This window comes from Pleurodeles waltl, chromosome 8 (assembly GCF_031143425.1).
Source record: "Pleurodeles waltl isolate 20211129_DDA chromosome 8, aPleWal1.hap1.20221129, whole genome shotgun sequence".
NCBI lineage: Eukaryota > Metazoa > Chordata > Amphibia > Caudata > Salamandridae > Pleurodeles > Pleurodeles waltl.
Genome location: NC_090447.1, coordinates 23,800,954 through 23,819,084, shown reverse-complemented (window position 1 = coordinate 23,819,084; position 18,131 = coordinate 23,800,954). Strand labels below are relative to the sequence as shown.

General features: G+C 44.0%; 1 protein-coding gene across 1 annotated transcript in view; it reads left to right on the top strand.

Annotated features, from left to right (window-relative positions):
- LOC138249318 (transient receptor potential cation channel subfamily M member 2-like) overlaps positions 1–12,982 on the top strand; it is a 369,646-nt gene extending 356,664 nt beyond the window's left edge. Inside the window, exon 24 of the mRNA XM_069203277.1 lies at positions 12,764–12,982. Coding sequence (XP_069059378.1) covers positions 12,764–12,982 — 219 coding nt within the window. The remainder of the gene's footprint in view (positions 1–12,763) is intronic.
- The last annotated feature ends 5,149 nt before the right edge of the window (positions 12,983–18,131 follow it).

Here is an 18,131-nt window from a genome sequence, read left to right as displayed (position 1 = left end):
GAATATACTCTGCCCTGGCAGTGAGCTTCAAAGGGCTACCACCCTTGAAACTCAACCACCAGGCCTGTGAGTATTGTCTTTGAGTAACTTTTATAACATCACCATAGATATGAGCTCCACAGACCCTGCCTTCATATGTATATTCAATATATGGGTATTAGCAGTCACAATCTGTAACAGCAATTGTGGGTGCAGAACTTACTGAGCTTCAGTCCTACTGTGTTGTGCTTCCAAGTGCTTTGCCCTACATTCCCTTTATTGTTTATCCTGCGTTGGCAATGGGCAGCACACAGTGCGCTACAACTGGGAGAAGTGCACCATATCTTAGTAGTTACAGCACTTTTCTGTTCCCCCCTTTTCCTCAAATCAGCAAAGCAAGTTGCCTTACTCCATTGTGTGAAAGAAAAGTAAAGCTGGCTCAATAGATCTACCAGTCATCATCCTCAAACTGATGGGCGAACCAGGAGGGTCAGTCAATCCTTAGTGAAATACCATTTGATCTTACACCATGAATCATCAGGAACAAAATGCCACCTGGTTGCAATTGGCTGAACCAATATACAATAACTCCTTGCATTCCTCCTTAGGGTGCTTTCTTCTTTGGATCTCATGCACATTTTTTTCATGTTATTGCACCTCAAATGTCTGTACCATCTGTCACAGCATAGCTTACTCTTATCTTCACAGTACAAGCCAACTCTCTTCTGTCTTCATTGCAAGCCAAGGCATACTACAAATGCTTTGCTTACAGACATCACCAAACAACTACATCATATACAAAGAGTTTTTTAGTATAGCTTTCCACCCATTTCCTATATCTCCCTGGTTTCCATCCTATGTCTCCCTGGTGTGTAAGTTATTTTCCAGTAGTAACACTAGGGGCTCAAGCGGCAGTCGCCCTAGTTCTTGCTCTAGGGTCAAACCAGTTACATCAAAAACACTAATCTTCCTGTTCTATGGTAGCCTCAACCTAAAGTTCTGCAGTGGGATCGGAATGCAGAATTTGGGGTAGAGGTTACACTGGACTTCGGAAGAGTGACATGGCAGTTTCCCTTCCCTCTAGTGTTTAGTTCTGCTTCTGGTATGTCTTTGTGTGCTGGCAGAGCTACGTGTTGGGGAGCAGGGCGGGTTGTTCTCAGACAATATATGTGAATCCTGACGCAGCGACATAAAGTGAAGGACAGTGTGTTTAGAGAAAGAGAAGGGGAGACATGAAAGGAGTTCATGAAGAAGAGTGAAAGAGAGAAAGAAAGTGGGGAAGGGAGACAAAGTGATGTATAAATAGATGTAAAGTCATTAGAGTAATGAATGGAAAATGGAAAGAGGGAAAAAAGAGACCAAAGTACACAAAACGATTGTGAGAGTGACAGCAAGGGAGTGATAGAGAGGGTAATCTTGAAGGAACGAGGGAAGGTGAAAGAAGGGGAGACTACCAAGAGAAGAAGACGACGGGGCATATTCACAAACTGCATTTTGTTGTATGTTTAGATGTACTACAATAGTACTACTTAAGTACTGCAAAATGCTACTCACACATTATGAGTGTAAATGTTCAACTTCACGTCTCCTAACTTTTCTTTGGGGAGGTCCTCACACTTGCAATGTTACTACTTAGAATTAAATGTGGAAAGGACCAAGGGGAGTGGCTACAAAAAGGGAAATACCTACTAGTAAATCGTAGGAGTTTAGTCAGGAGTAAGCAGGGGTTTAGGAAGGGGCAGGGAGGGGTTTAGGGAGGAATGTCAAACCAACCACAAAAGAGTAAGCTCATGTGTATTCACAAACTGCAGTTATACAGTTACTACAGTCAAAACGGGACCCATAACAATAGTAATTTAATCCATTTTATGGCTGAAGCAAGTCTAGTGCCACTCATGGCCAACCACTGGTATTGCAACCCCCTTCGATAAAAAATAAAGGAGGTAGGGACTTAAATGAAAACCACATAGGAAATAGTGGTAAATTCAATTTACATAGTAACAAATGTAAAGAAAATATATATTTTAATGGTGAAAATAGGGCGAATTCACTGTCGGGGTGGAGATCCCCAAATGGTAAAATGGAGCAAGAGTGCACCTTAGGGGTTGCTGGTATGAAGTACATTACATTTGAAATTTGAAAAGGAGGTCAGAGAACAAAGTTCACATGTGATGCTAACTTAATAAGTTCAAGGATAGCAGACAAATACATTAGCTTATAAAGGTGTGTACATATATATCTATATTACCTACTGCCAGTAGTTATTGTTAAGTTTGTCTTTCCATAGACAGAGCCTTTTTTGGTTTGCTCATACTATTGGCCCTGTTTGATGAATCTTCACAAAACTTTCCAACAAAAAGTTTATCCACCTCATCTCCTTCCTGGAAAGTTCGGGGTGATCCATCAAGTGGGGGCCGAGAAAAAGTGCATTTTCCGTAGACTTCTTCAGACACAGCTACAGCAAAAACTGCTGAAAGGAAGGACACCAGATTCGACAGGAAGCGATCTTGGTCCACAGATTATGATTTTTACAATTTGGTGCAAATCTGTTCAGTAGTTTTTGAGAAATGAAGGCTCAAACAAAGTTGCACATTTGGATGGTTGGCCTTGTGAGAGTCCTGCGGGCCTCCCATAAGAGTGAGAATTCAGAAATGGAGACCTGTGATTGGTTAAAAGGTCTGTTTTTCCCATGACTCTTCATGCTCTCGCAGGAGCGAGAGGCCCCTACAAGTCTCACAGCCACTCTGATTGGCTGGTTATTGGAAAGTTAGAAATTAAATGGGCGCAATTACTGTTTACTGTGAAAAATTCAAGATGATGTGGAAATGAAGTAAAAAAGCTATGTAAGGGGGCAGCAGAAGGGCATGCTGCTCCCCCCCCCTAGATTTGGAGAGGAGGTGTCTAAGGGATAACTACAGTGATAAAAAATGAATGTGTATTGTTTTGAACTAATTTTTACAATCTTGTGGGACTCACATGGGATTGTCAATATTAGAAAGGGGTAGACGAGTTCTGAATAAACTCCATTATTATGAATCCATTTTTGATCACTGTTTTTGAGAGGAAGTGTGTAAGAGATAAGTACTGTGATGAGGAGTTGGTTGCTTCCTATTTTTCAAAAAAGTTGCAATCTCACAAGAGTCTCCTGGGATTGTGAACAGTTGAAAGGAGCAGGCGATCTTTAAATAGACTGTAGTATGCACACTTGCTTCTATAGGAAGGAGTATTACTGGAGATGGTGTTTATCGGAGTAAACTTTATATATTTTTAATATTTTGTATTTTTATATGGAGGAAATAGAAAACAGAAGCTCTGAAAAACAGAAGCACCATGTCACTTGTTTACTTTGGAAGAAAGATGGAACAGTAACTGTGCGTAAAGTCAGGAAAACATTTAATTGCATAACTGATGTTGTTCTTACTGCCTTCGATACATTTATACCCTTGGAGCAGCTTGTTCTGTGCAGTTCTACTTGTTATTGATGACAAAATGATCTGCTTACTTAAACAACAAAAATGGTTTTATTTAAATAAGGAGGGTTGTTATTTTCTTGAGCATTGAGCACCTGGGCAGGAACAGTGTCACCAGGTTTAAAAGATGTGGAAGCCCCGAGGAGTTATCAAGCTCTGTAGCATGGCTAACTCAGCCCAAGCAAGGCATTGAGGGTTCATAGCCCTTGAATGTAGCCACATCCCTGTGGTACACATACTGTATCGGTTGTTCCTGTTGGTTCTGCTGAGCTCCTGTGTGCATATTTTGCATAATATGTGTTTAGCAAATACTTTTTTCCCACCTTGTGTTATTTAAAAAACTGCCACACCAAGGACTCCTTGGCGGGCTTGGGTGGTTGGGAGTAGGAACAACACTGGGCTGTTAATCTGATGCTGACATTCTGGTGACAGAAAGTCAGTAAAGATAAATTATTTTAAAATGTGTTGTTTTATAGTTGTTGCAGCTATTGTTTGTTATGTAGCTAACTAGTTTTTTGTATATAAAATGTTTGAATTTCATGCTGATTTTTTCCTTAATAGCTTTTAAAGTTTTGATAGTTAATACAGTCTTCTAATGTTGACTTAAAGTGTCAGTTCATTCTTCAAGAACTGTACCTCTTCTGCTGCATGTATGTGTATGTTTAAGGTACTGCAGAGAGATTAGAGCTTCATTCCACTGTAGAATAAAGATTGTTATACAAGAGGCAGGTTTTGGAAGAGAGGCAAATGCATTGCATTCTCATGGTACTAGGCAGTGCTGTCTGCTGGTGGAGAGGGTAGTTCTTTTGCACATCTTAGTATATATGCTTGCCACTGTGGGGAGAAGTTTCAGTGCAGAGCTCTGTCTTTGTGTACACCATAATACACATGCCTGTCCACATAAGGAGATATCTGAGAGAGAAGTGGGTGTGTCCTCACATTCAAATGTGCAAGACACAGTGGTCAATAGAGAGGATACTCCATTTCACACTCTACTAATGACATTCATCATCATGAAAAGAGGTATGGGCAGAGACACCAGTCTCTACCTGTAGGAAAGTGTCTCTTTTGACCCCCCGCACTTTTTGCCTATTTTCTGGTGCAATTTCGACTGAAAGTGCACTGGGGACCTGTTTAGTTTCCCTAAAACTGCACAGTCGTTTTTCAAATTGGCAAACCTTTAACTGCCACCAAATGTCCCTAGTCAATAGTGCCCCTAGTGCGTAGGGCATGGAGTACTAAAGGAAGGTCCCTGAGGGCTGCAGCACAGATTGTGCCATGCTCAGGTACCCTCTCACCTAAGAGCACACAGTGCTGCCCTTGCAGGCTGCGTGTCTTGGTGCAGACCCAAAATGAAAACACAACATGACAAACAGCCTGTGTGCCCTGTCCCCGTTGCACTGCATGCAATATATGTAAGTCATGCCAACGCAAGGCCTTCCAGCCCTAAAGGGAGGGTGCATTATATTACATGTGCGGGCATACCTGCAAGTGCAGATATGCCCCTGCTATGTCTTTGTTAATTCTCAGACACAGTAAGTGAAGAGTGACAGTGCTGTACACTGGTCACTATGAGTTCCCCAGCTACATGATGGCTTCACTGACCATAGGGATGTTTGGTATCAAACATCTCGTATTAATAAACACTCACTGAATTCAGTGACGGATTTATTAATACATGCACTTAGAGGGCACCTCAGAGGTGCCCCCTCCAAAACCTACCAACTCCTAACGTGGTCACTGGCTGGTGAAACCAGTACAGCCAACTTACACAAAGTTGTGGCTCCCTGAGGTGAGGAGAGTCAGTGCTCTTGAAGGCTCAGAACAAAGGCCTGCTCTGGGCAGAGGTGTGACCTACCCTCCCAGGCAGGTTGGACATTCCAGGGCAGGGAGCTTCAAAGGCCTTGCCACCACTGAAATGCAACCCAGGCCTCTCCAAATGGTGGAGGAGGTCAACCCCCAGTTCCAGACCCCACTTTTGGCAGCAGGACTGGTGGGAAAATTAAGTAAATTAATAGGAGCGTCCACTTCATGCCAGTTCCACCTTTATGGTAGATGAGCTGATGTGGACACTACTTTTTAAATTCCTCCATCTTGCATGGAAGGAATTAGGCCAAAATGTAAGTAGCCCATTGGCTACCATCTGGCACTCACTGTAATGCCCCTAAATTCAGTATTTAAGGGGTACCCCTGAACCCTAGAATCAGATTGCTGCAACCTAAGAAGTGCTGAACCTATCACCAGCAAATAAGGCTGAAGACACCAACTGACTTGGCCCCAGCCCTACCAGCCTGTCTGCATTCTTCAAAGAAACCTGCACCCAGAAGACGACCGTCCTGCAGCCCAGTGATCTCCAAAGCCTTGGGAGGACTGCCTGCTTTCGAGAAAAAACCATAACTCTAGTGGATAGCGGACCTTCTGAGAAGAAACCATCTTTAAAGAGAGAAAAGGCCTACCTGAGGAACTGCGAAACCTGACACCAGAAGTGACCACGGCACCCGACGCCCCTGGTCCGAGTCCAAGTGGCCCACCCATCCAGTGAAGGTTCCCGGGCACTTCCAACTAAGAGTCCACCCGGGGCTGACCTCTGCCGGTCTCCCCAGGGACACCTGCAGACTAAAACCAAGTGCTCCCCCTGACTCTGACCCGCCTGGTAAGCTGATTCTGATGCCTGAAGACACCCCTGCACCTGGAGCCCCTGGGCCTTCAGGAGCTGAACCATCAGTGTCCCTACGGCTCCTGTCATCTCAACTTACCTGGGCAGCTGTAGGTTGACCTCTCCATGCCTCCTGGCCAGAGCCTGTAGCCCGTTTCTGGAAGCCATCGCCTCTATTGAGTAACATTGGGCGCTCAACACTGTGTTGGCACTCTGTACATGGTCACCCCTGTGCCGCTGAGGGTGTAAGTTTGGTACTGCCTTCTGGCCCCCCTGTACTTACCTCAACTCCAGGAGATTGTCCCCTAGCCCGCTTTACTCAACTGTGAGCAGCGCTGCAGCGGATACCCCCTGTCTCCTTTGCATAGCATTGGACTCCCAACGTTATGTTGGCACTCTGCACCTGGCCGCCCATGTGCCGCTGAGGGTGTAAGCTTGGTGGTGACTTGTGGCCTGCCTGGTGCATGCCTCAACCCCCGGACACCACCCTCTACCACTGCTGGTACTTACCTGTGAGCAGTACGTCAACCCCCGTCTCCACTGACGAACATTGGGCACTGACGCCTATTTTGACCTCTGCACCCTGCGCCGCTCCTGCGCCGCTGTGAGTGCATCCTTTGTACGAACCTGAACCTTGCTCGGTGCTAGCCTAAAGCCATGAAGAAAGGGACTGTATATCGTATACGTACCTGTGAAACTGCATCAGTGTCAGCATGGGCAGATGTATGAACAGAGAGATACATTTTTCTCAAACCTTACTAGAGATGCCTCTTACCCTGGTAAGATGTGTTAACAGAGAGATGACTTCCTTCACAGACAGCAATCTGTATCGCTGTTGTTCTAAGGAGAGGTATGAGCACTGAGGCCGCAGGTCCACCACACCATACTGTATATCAAAGTTGCCCTGAAGTTAGGTGTTTGTGCAGAAGACAAAGCTTCCCTACATACTATTGTATATCTGTCGTACTGGGGAAAGCTGTGAGAGGACAAGGAAATCCATCACCACATACTAATGAAAAAAGTTACTTCCCCGGGGAGAGGTGCCAGTGGGAAGGTTGTTACTTGTTATAAGTGGGATGGAATAGTGAGGTCTTACATGTGAGGTGAGTACGATCCCCATTCTACTATGCATGTTACTGAGCCCTACTCTACACACTAGTTATCTTTATGCAAGGTCTCAGTGGAGAGGTCTCTCCTCATAGTCTAGTAGTGAGGATTATAAGTGATAACTATTGTAATGAAAAAAAATGAAAATTTTTCCTCTACAGTGTTTTTACAATCTCACAAGAGAATTGCGGGAAAAGTGGAGGGGTAGTGAAAATCTGGTGCATATGAATTATACCTAATACAACAGGATATGTTCAGTAAAAATGCAGATTCAATATAAACGTATAGTCTCACAAGAAGCTTGTGAACGCAAACACTGCCCCCTCGCAGTCGACATGGAAGACTAGGACCTGACTCTCTCTAGGGGCTCGAGAGAATCACCCATGGTACGTATGGGAGCATCATGGCTCTCGTGAATGTCTCACGAGAGTCATCAAGAAGGAAATAAAGGGCCAGATGTATGAAAAAAAACCTTAGCGAATCGGAAATAGCGATTTCTAAGAAATCGATATTTCTGAGTCGCAAAATGCTATGTAACAAATTTGCGATTCGGAAATAGCGATTTCTTAAAAATCGCTAATGCAAATTGCGAGGTCCAAATACCGAACCACAAAAATATTTGCGATTCGGTATTTGAAAATCGCAAATTGCGAAAACGGTCACCTGGCACAGCCTGATGACATCACAAGCAGGAAGTGAGTCAGCCCATGCTGTTTGCAGGTACCACACCCACAGGAGCAGCAGAGAGTCACAGACCAGCGCCAGGGAGCAAGTTTGTGAGCATGCCAGGACCTGATATCAACATGGCCAATTCTGGTAATGGGAAGGAGAAGGGAGAGAGGAAGAGGAAGCTGAAGTTCAGTGAGCAAGAATTGGAGTTGCTCACTGAGGAGGTGGTGAGGAGCCATGACCGGCTATTTGGGAAGAGCTCACTCCAGGTACCAGAGAGTGAGAAGTGAAAACTCTGGGCTGACATCCAGACCAAAATCTGCGCAGTGGGGGTTGCGCAGCGCTCAGTGGAGGAGATACGCAAGAGGTGGTAGGACCTGCGTTCCCGTGCCAAGGAGAGGGTGGCCGGCAGGCTAAAGGAGGCAAGGAGCACAGGAGGTGGACCATCCACCCAGACACCCTCCACCCCCATGGAAGACCTGGTGGAGTCCACACTGCTTCCAGAAGCTGTCAGTGGGGTCACTGACATTGACAAGTCCGGCACACCCAGCACCAGTAAAGGTAAGTCCAATAATGATATGTAACCCCATATGTGTATGTACAAATGCCCCTTAGGAAATAGCAAGTCGTGCAAACCATTGTGATAAGTACTCCATTCCACATCTTAGATTCGGCACCACAATGCTTTATGGGAGTGGTAGTCCTCAACCCAGAGCTGAAATTAGCACACAGAATGCAATTAAGTAGAGCGACACCCAGAAGAACTCAACACCCAGTACATAGTGATACGATGTAAGTGTACATTTATTACCATTATGCCACATTTGGTGATAAATACATAAATGACATGCTGCTCATTGTCGTTGCAGATGGCTCAGGCCCAACAGCAGCAGAATGTGCCATTGTGGGGGATGCAGAAACACAGCCTCTGTCCGACTCCAACACCAGCGAGTCATTGTGTATCGCACCAATCAGACGCAGGGCAAGGGTGTTACCTCTCCACGATTTGAGCCAGGACTCCGATGACATGCGGGATGAAGGCCACACTCCATCCCCAGAAGCCAGATCCACCGGAAGGCAGCAGTCCCTGCCGCAGCGTCACTCAACTCCCCGCAGGAGGCCTCACGATGCAGGCACACAGCACACAGATGTAGGTGAGGGCCCATCATTCTTCGGTGGCCTGGAAGCATCTATGCTCAAAGTGCATCGCCTGCAAACAAAAACATGAGGGCAATGCACAGGCAGTTGCAGTCACACAATGCCAATATGGGGGGACTGCACAGTTAGAGTGTCTGAATACAAACATCTGCAAGCTGCATGAGGGACAGCAAACAGCTGCGGAGAACACCAGGGAACTGACCAATGCCATAAAGGAACTCTGTACTGAGATCAGGCATGAGCGAGTTAGCCATCGCAGGCATGAAAGGCAATTCATGGGAATGTTCAGTGGCTTTTGTAGATCAGTAAATCGTCTAGCTACATCTACTGCCCTGATATCATGGCGTGCTGTGGCCGCACAGGTGGAGGCAGCACATAGCATTCGGGATGTTGCATTCAGGATGTTACCAACGTTCTGGATGCTATTCTGGCAACACGCAGTGCTACACCCAGTGAACTGGGAGTTGGGGATACTGAGGAGTCATCTAGCCTCAGCAGTCTTGCAGTACCCATGATGGATCCTAGATTTCACAGTGCCAGGCACAGTACTGCCTGTGAGCCTGAGACAAGAGGTGCCGGCGAGGCCACTGCGCACTCAAGTGGAATGCGTGGTCGTAAAAAGTGACATTGATGGCCACAGGGGACTAACTTCACATGTAGAATTACAGTAAACTATCATGACAATAGTGCGACACTGTTAATGGCTCATGTATGACTCATGCGTATTGCTTTGTCCTAGTGACACGTATGTTACATGAAGTCAAGGTTATAAAGGTGCTAACTACCGGAATACATGTCAGTGAGGTTGTTTTGTCATAACTTACATCTAAAATGGTTGTGCGTGATGTCAGCACGCCTTTGCCTGCCCTCTGCTGCACTGGTCCTGCCTGCTGGCTGTAGGGGTGGTATGGGATCATCATCCTCATCTGAGTCTGGCTCCGATATTTGCACAGGTATGCCCCTGGTGGTAGCTACATTGTGCAAGATCGCACATGTCGCCACTATTCTACAGGTCGTGTCCGGGCTATACTGTAGTGTCCCTCCAATTGTGTGGATGCATCTGAAGCGACTCTTCAGCAGGCCAAAGGTGCGCTCCACCACGTTGCGGGTTGCCTTGTGTGCTGAATTGTATCTCCACTCTGCTGGTGTTGCAGGGTTTAGGTAGGGCGTCATCATGTAGGTGCGACTGCGTAGGCACTGTCTCCTGGAAGGAACAGAGGGTATAATGAGTAGCTGAGCCATCTGACGTCAAACTGCCATCAATGCACCATTGTACAGAGGGAAAATACCTAGTAGATATCCTTCACCAAATTCCCCAGCTAGCAGTCTTCTGTGAATCCCGCTGTGACGAAAGATGTACGAATCATGTGTGCTCCCTGGGTACCTGGCCACGAGATCAGTTATGATGTAGGAGGCATTGCATATCACCTGTATGTTCATTGAATGTTGGTATTTACGGTTGCAGTACACATACTCTGTGGCCGATGGTGGACAGATTGCAACATGTGTCCCATCTATGGCACCTAGGACTTTGGGGAATGTGCTATCTGGTAGAAATCAATTTTGTCTGCTGTAATTCCTGTGGAGTGTTGGGGAATCTGATGTACTGGTGTATCCTGCTCAGCATGGCATTTAGAAATGCATTGAAAAATCTGGAGAGGGTACACTGTGAAACCCCTCCAGCTGCTGCTATGACCCCTTGATAGCTCCCTGAGGCAAGTAGGTGCAGGGAGCATAATACCTGCACATGGGTGGGTATGCTATTAGTCCTGTGTGTTGTGTGCTGCAGTATGGGTTGTAGCTCAGCTATCAGGGCAAGTACCATGGCTGAGCTCAACCTCTACTTATCAAAAATTTCCTCCTCAGTCTGGTCAAAAAGGGTAATGCGCACTCTGAAAATGCGCTCCTGTCTCCTCCTCCCTCTCCTCAAACCTACCAAGATCCTCTTTCTCCTCGCCATGACCTAGAGTGCAGCCATTGTGGAAAAGAGTCTGAGGCATTCTGGGCTTCTTCATATAGGTTGCACCTGGTTACCACCTGGTTTCAATTTGTGGTAAATTGCATGTGCAAAAGGCCATTCTGCGAAAATTAGCAATTTGCAAATTTTTGATGCATCGAATTTTGACATGGTTTTGCGTGTCGCATTTTGCGTCTCGCAATTTGCGACGTGAAATAACGAATCTGTATTTGCGAGTCGCTATTCAGACTCGCAGTTTGCGATATCAAATAGCGATTCGGTATTTCATGTCGCAAATTGCGACACGCAAAATGTGACACACAAAACCAAGTTGCTTCGCTAAAAATCACAAATTTTGTGATTCCTTGTTTTTGGCCTGCGAATGCCTTTCATGCATCGCAAACCATGTTTTTGCATTTGCAAACGGCCAATTTCTGCGATTCGCACCATTTGCGAATGCAAAATTGTTTGATACATCTGGCCCAAAAAGAGGTACATAGTATAAACAACATACATAATTAAGTATAGGGTAGCTCTGAAAAGAGCATTTTCAAGTAACATTTTAAACAACTGTATATTTTGTGTTTTTTAACATTTTTTACTTTTGGTATTTTATTTTTTTAAACAAATAGAACAAAAATAGGGACTAAAAGCAAACATCTCCTTTAAGACAAAGAGGAGAAAATGTTGAAAAAAGTATTTTAAAAAACCTACTGCTTAGGTGAGCATTTATGATCATGGAGAAGCCTGTCCCGTTAAACCCTGCTTGACTCAGAAGAAAAATGATCTTCTTGCATAAGTAGCTAAAAAGGGCTTAGTTGAGATATGCAGGGTTATTATATGCTTTAGTGATGAGGACCTGGGCAGGGACCGTGCCACCAGGTTGAAAGGATGTAGACACACCTGAGGAGTTATCAAAATCTGCAGCACGGGCCAACTCAGCACAAGCAAGGCTTTAAGGGTGCATCACCTCTCAAATGTCACCAGAGTACATTCTATGCAAACGTTGTCAAAAAACACTATTTGCTAAAAAATAACTGAGATCTGAAAGTGCTAAAATTCATTCTACCTGCAGCCTTGATATTGTGGTGAAAAGTTTACAGCTAGCCCTGCTTCTGAAGCAAAACATGCACAAGTGGTGCACACAGTCAAAAGTTAGTACCTGCTACATAGAATCTTACTCCTGTTGAAAGCTTTTTCTGAAGAACCAAAAAACGTGTGTGGTACACAATGAACACAGTTAAACTGCCACCTACACACAGTGTTACTCTTGACTACAAAGATTTATAACGTGTTTAAAACTTCTACACACCTATGATGAATTAGGAACATGTATTTTGTAAGCACTTGCACCCATTAGCTGGACCCTGTCTGTAAACAATTATGTAGGCAAGTAATATGGTACTTACATGCCACTATGTAAACTATGAAACAAACTAGCACACTCATTGGATGATGTTACTAGTGATAATTATTTTTTTCTGACCTGTCCCTGTCTATGGCACATAGACACAAAGAATTAAAAAATATGCTTGACTTGTTCAAGAAAGAAGGTGCTCAAGCCGGATTGGTACAACGAAGGAAGCTGAAAGTTACTCATAACCGTTTATTTCAGCTTTTTTCCTCAGTACTACAAGCCACTGAATTTTTTGAATGTAAAATTCCTCCAGAGACAAAAATTAAGAAATTGTAGGTGCAAGATAAAATAAGACGCTTGTTTTATCTTCTCCCCCTTTTTTCTTTGTTATTTTAATTTATTTCTTGTAGAGTGTTTTTGTCAATTCATCTCTTGTTATACAATTTTTATGTTTGCTCCATTATGAACGTGTTGAAATCATGGTGAAGCTGTGTTTAACATGCTCTGTCAAGATATGGAAGATTAACGAGGAGAAGTATTTTTGGTCCACACTCTCCACCAATCAAGAAAGCAGTCCTGAGTTCGCCACCAAGGCACTCGGGCCAGATGTACGACCCCGGGTTTTGTGACTCGCAATTTGCGACTCATTTGCGAGTCGCAAATTGCAAGCCGCAAAACCATATGTATAACAGTGTACTTCACACTGTTTGCAATTCCAAATGCGGTCGCAAATTAACTACCTCATTCATTTTCCTGAGGTAGGTCGCAATTCCCGGTCACAAAAGAATCCTACATCGCACTGCAACTTGCAATTAGGAAGGGAACGCCCCTTCCTAATTGCGACACGCAAACTATTTTCACGATTCGGTAAATAGATTACCAAATCGCAAAAAAGGGTCTTTACATCCCAAAATGCTTTTTTCTCATTGCAAGCAGCCTGATTCTGCGTATCGGGCCGTTTGTGATGAGAAAAAAGCTTTGTACATGTGGCCCTTAGTCCAGAGGGGATGCATAAGTGGGAGAACACTATGAGAGGTCTCATAAGGAAGGGCTGAATGGTACTACCCTTAGGTGCCATGACCTGTAGGGCTCCTAGGGGCGACTTGATGACGATGGGCCAGATGGAGGTGGGCTTCACTTTTGTAAATAAAAAGTCGAAATGTTTCCTTTGGGCATCTCAGACAAATAGCAATTAGAATTAGAATTTAGAAGCCAGAGTCCATGTCGAATTATATAAAGGTAGTTATGCTTTGCTTAGTCCCCTGAAGCAATGTATGATGTTGCTATGGGTTAATCAGGGGAGAATCTGTGAAATGATAAAAGGGAAATCATGACTTTAAACTCATTAAGGGTTTCCTGCAACGTCAATGGTCTTATTAAATTAATCAAATATAGATCAGTTTTGGCCTGCCTGAAAACATCTAATGCAATCGTATTTTGTTTTCAGGAAACCCACTTCAAAACCACTTCACAGCAGCTGAGAATTTCAGGATATATTGCCCATGCTTTCTTCGCATCTGCTAATAGAACACTTAAAATAATACATAAAAATGTTGACGATTTTTGCCAAATTCAGCAGGTAATAAGAGACCCAGGGGCATCTTGGGTTTGATGCATTGCCTTCGGAACCACTGCTACACAATGCTTCTTCAGAGCTGCTCCTAGCATCTCTAATTCAAGGCAGTCTTCACTCTACCAGCTCTACATCACAGCTTCACTGCTCATCAGAACCGACGCACCACCTCGAATGCGCAACGCATCCTCAACAGCATCTTTCATGTTGCAAGCACCTTCAATTGGACCTTCAACATCGACACAACAGGACCTCTTATCCAACCTGGCTGCATCTCGGAAAGTATGCATCACCTGGGCTGTGCAACACATCTTTGATGCAGAGACACGCAATGCTCCGCAACCAGGATGTAGAGTACTTTGTTCAGTGGGCCTAACTGGGTCCCTGTGGTCGACCCGCACTCTATTGCAGTTCGCCTGAACTTGTGACAATAGTGCTTTCTGCTTCTTAGCACTATTTTTACTTAAAACTTTAAAATTCAATATCTCTGGTTATCTTAATTGCATTGTTGTCATTTTTATTTTGTTTTATTTATGAAAAACTACTATATTTATCTAACTCTGTTGTAGGCTCCTTTTGTGGTGGGTTTTCACGGTTTTACTGTTTGAAGTATTGCACAAATACTTTATACATTGCCTGTAAGTCAAGCCTGACTGCTCAGTGCCAAGCTACCAGGGGTTGAGCACAGGTCAATTTGGAATTTGCTTGTGTCTTATCCTGACAAGGATTGTGGTTGCTGCTTGACCCATGTGCACACTTCAGGCAACAAACAACCACATTTCTAATAATTTGTATTAGAGGATATTGCAATATTATTTAAAATATCAGAGCGGATTGCTCCCTAATTAACAAACAACAAAATAAGCCTAATTCTGTTGATTTAAAAAAAAAAAAAAAAATACAGGATCTCTCTTTATTAGACCCATCCACATAACAAAAAGTTTGCTTGCTTTTCAAAATGTTGCTATTAAGCCGCCCCAATATATTTTTTTTATGTTACACACAATGAGTCAGGGAATGGCGGATATCTGAAACAATCATTTGTAAAAATCATTTGACTGTAACTATTGAGTTCATTGTAGAATAGTTTAATATAATCCAGTAAAGGTGGTATTTTGATAAATCTTTATCAGGCAATGAGGCTTAGATGGTAAATATACCCTTTGCTTTTGAAGAATTTCAGGAAAGAAATACAGGTACTGCCTCTTCCTTCTCAGTATGAGGTGCACTAAAAGTTTTAATTAGAGGTGATGCAATTACTTTTAAAGCTAAGATTATCAAACAAAAAAAGGAGCTAGTCAATAAATTACAAACTTTGCTTGATGCTGCAACCTATGCCTTTGTTACATTGAAAATGCCCGTAGCCAAGCTAGAACTAAGTCAAGCCCGGCAGTGTTTAAAAGATCATTCACAGCGGCTGAAATAGTCAATCAAAATACTTGTTTCCAAAAAACCTATGAGAAAAATGAACGTCAGTTGATATATAGCATGGGTTACAGAGAAAAAATAACTATAACATCTATTTTTGATAGGTACGAAGGAAAGTAGTCACTTGGCCGGATTTAACAACACAAAAGGATGATGGACGGAGTATTGAAAGTTTTCAAACACTCACCCCCAGTCACAGATCTGGGTTTAATCCATCATTATTTTGCTCACCATGCCACCCCAGTTTAGACCCAGCCTTTTGCAAATCAGTCTTGACCCTGTTCCCCATGAGAACAGTCCAGCCCGAACCGCCAGGTCAGGTCCTCCCTGGACCGGAAACAAGCATCCTAGGAATGGTTTCAGGGTATCACCCTTCATCAGCTAGGCTAGCTTGAATCCAGTGGCACAGTGAGCAAGGGACCCACGTCTGGGAATACCCTTCCCACTTAGGGCAACTTTAACAACACAAAAGGATGACGAACGGAGTGTTGAAACTTTTCAAACACTCAACCCCAGTCACAGATCTGGGTTTAATCCATCGTTCTTTTGCTCACCATGCAACCCCAGTTTCGATCCAGCCATATGCAAATCAATCTTGACCCTGTTCTCATGGGAGCAGTCCAGCCCGAACCGCCAGGACAGGTCCTCCCTGGACCGAATCAAGCATCCTAGGACCGGTATCAACGTATCACCCCTCATCAATCCGGTGGCACAGTGAGCAAGGGACCCACGTCTGGGCCAGATTTCATCACAGAGGTTTTTCTTAAACACGATTCAAGGCTCTACTCAGGAACAGAAAAGCATACGTCAGAAACCATTAATAACTGCTTGAAAACTATTCATTTGCTGATTTTATCCAACGATCAACAATTAACTATTGTAGCACCTATTATGCTAGCTGAGGTGGAAAATGCAATTAAGGGCCTTATTACGAGTGTGGCAGTCTGAGGTCCACCACGCTTGTGGTGACGGTTGGATCGCCGCACTCCAGGTGGTCCGACCGCCACATCACAACCCTGTTGAGCGGACTTGCCAGGGGACTGTCATCTCTGCCAGGAACATGGTTCCCGACGAGTAAACAGCGGCTGGATTAGAACTCAGCTTTCCTCCAGCCTTTCCATGGTGGAGACGCCGCCATGGAAAGGCTGGTGGAAAGCCAGTGCAGGGGCCACGGGGGCCTCTGCACTACCCAGGCCCAGGGCATGAGGAGTCCGGACCCCCCCTTCCCATCACCATCGGAATGCACACTGTCTCCTTTGCAGACAGTGCGCATTCCGATGGTGCTGGTTTGCTACGATATTGCGAAGCAGTATTCCTGTCAGGCGGCCCAGCAGGAACCTTGTAATACAATGTTTCTACTGGTGAGCCCGGCTGGAACCTTGTAATACAATGTTTCTACTGGTGAGCCCGGCTGGAACATTGTAATACGGTCATGGGGGACGCCACTGCCATGACGGTGGTGTCTTCCCTGCGAATTTGTCAGTCGGCTTGTCCTAACGCCAAACTCATAATAAGGCCCTATGTCTTTTCCCCAATGCAAAAGCTTGTCAAAGTAATGGCCTACCTGCCAGATGTTTACAGATTGTTCTCACAGCAACTAAGTACATTTTTGGTTAATTTGGTCAATGAAATTCTTACAGGCAGTGACATTCCCAGTTCATTCACTGAGGCGGTTATAGTTCGTTTTTGAAAAATGAGAAGCCCTCTGAGAGTCCTAATTCATATCTCCCCATAAGCCTACTTAATCGTCATTACAAAGTCTTCACTAAAATAATCAGATCGGCCCCACTAGCACAGATGCTGATTCATTAAGACCAAAATGGATTTTTACCTAAAAGACTGATATTGACCAATACTAATTATCTAACAAAACAATTGATTTTTTTTCAGCCGATGACATCAAGGCAGCTATTATTATGGTTGGTGCGAAAAAGCCTTTGATTTGGTGCAGTGTAAGGTGCTAATCGAAATAATGACCAATTTCATTGTCCAACTGGATTTGTTTAGTTGCCAATCAATCTGCATAAGACCACTGAAGCAAAAAATATAATTCATTCAAAATTAGCAGGGTGAACGGTCACAAGTTTCTGGGCCCGAGAGAGTTGTCCTATGTCCCCCATTCTCTTTTCGCTACATATTGTGTCCTGTCTTGTGCGATTCGTTAAGATAATAGCATTCTACCCCTGGTTATTGGCGCCGCAAAATTGAAACTATTCTCAGATGATATGATACTCTAACTGGTGACAGAGGAAATGAGCATTAAGAGTGCAATAACCAAAGTAGAAGAATTCACATGTATTGAGGGATATAAAATTAATCAATCAAAATCGGAAGCCTTATTATTCGAACTTTGTTGGTTTTAGCTCTAAAAATGCAAGCTGTTTTTTCCACAAACCTTCCTATTAGGTATTGGGGGATTTATGAAACAATTAATTTTTCTCATTTTGCTTTTTCGATTAAACTGTACCTCAACAGTAAATAAGGCCCGCAGGTTATTGGACCGGTGTTTACCACTAAGCATTACAGGCCGGGTCGCTTTCATTAAAATGACCAGTCTTCCCTTTTTTTTTTCATCTTTTCTAATGTCATGATCAAAATCCAGCAGTTTTTCTTTGATGACTTTAGGATGATACTACATTTTCTAAGCACGACCAGTTTGAAGATGCTGCAGTTGGATCAGGAAAAGGGCGGAGCGGCGATTCTAAGAATTAAAATGTATTCCCAGGCTCCTCTCTTGGATATGATAACCCAGCCCGCTATCACTAGTGATTATCAAA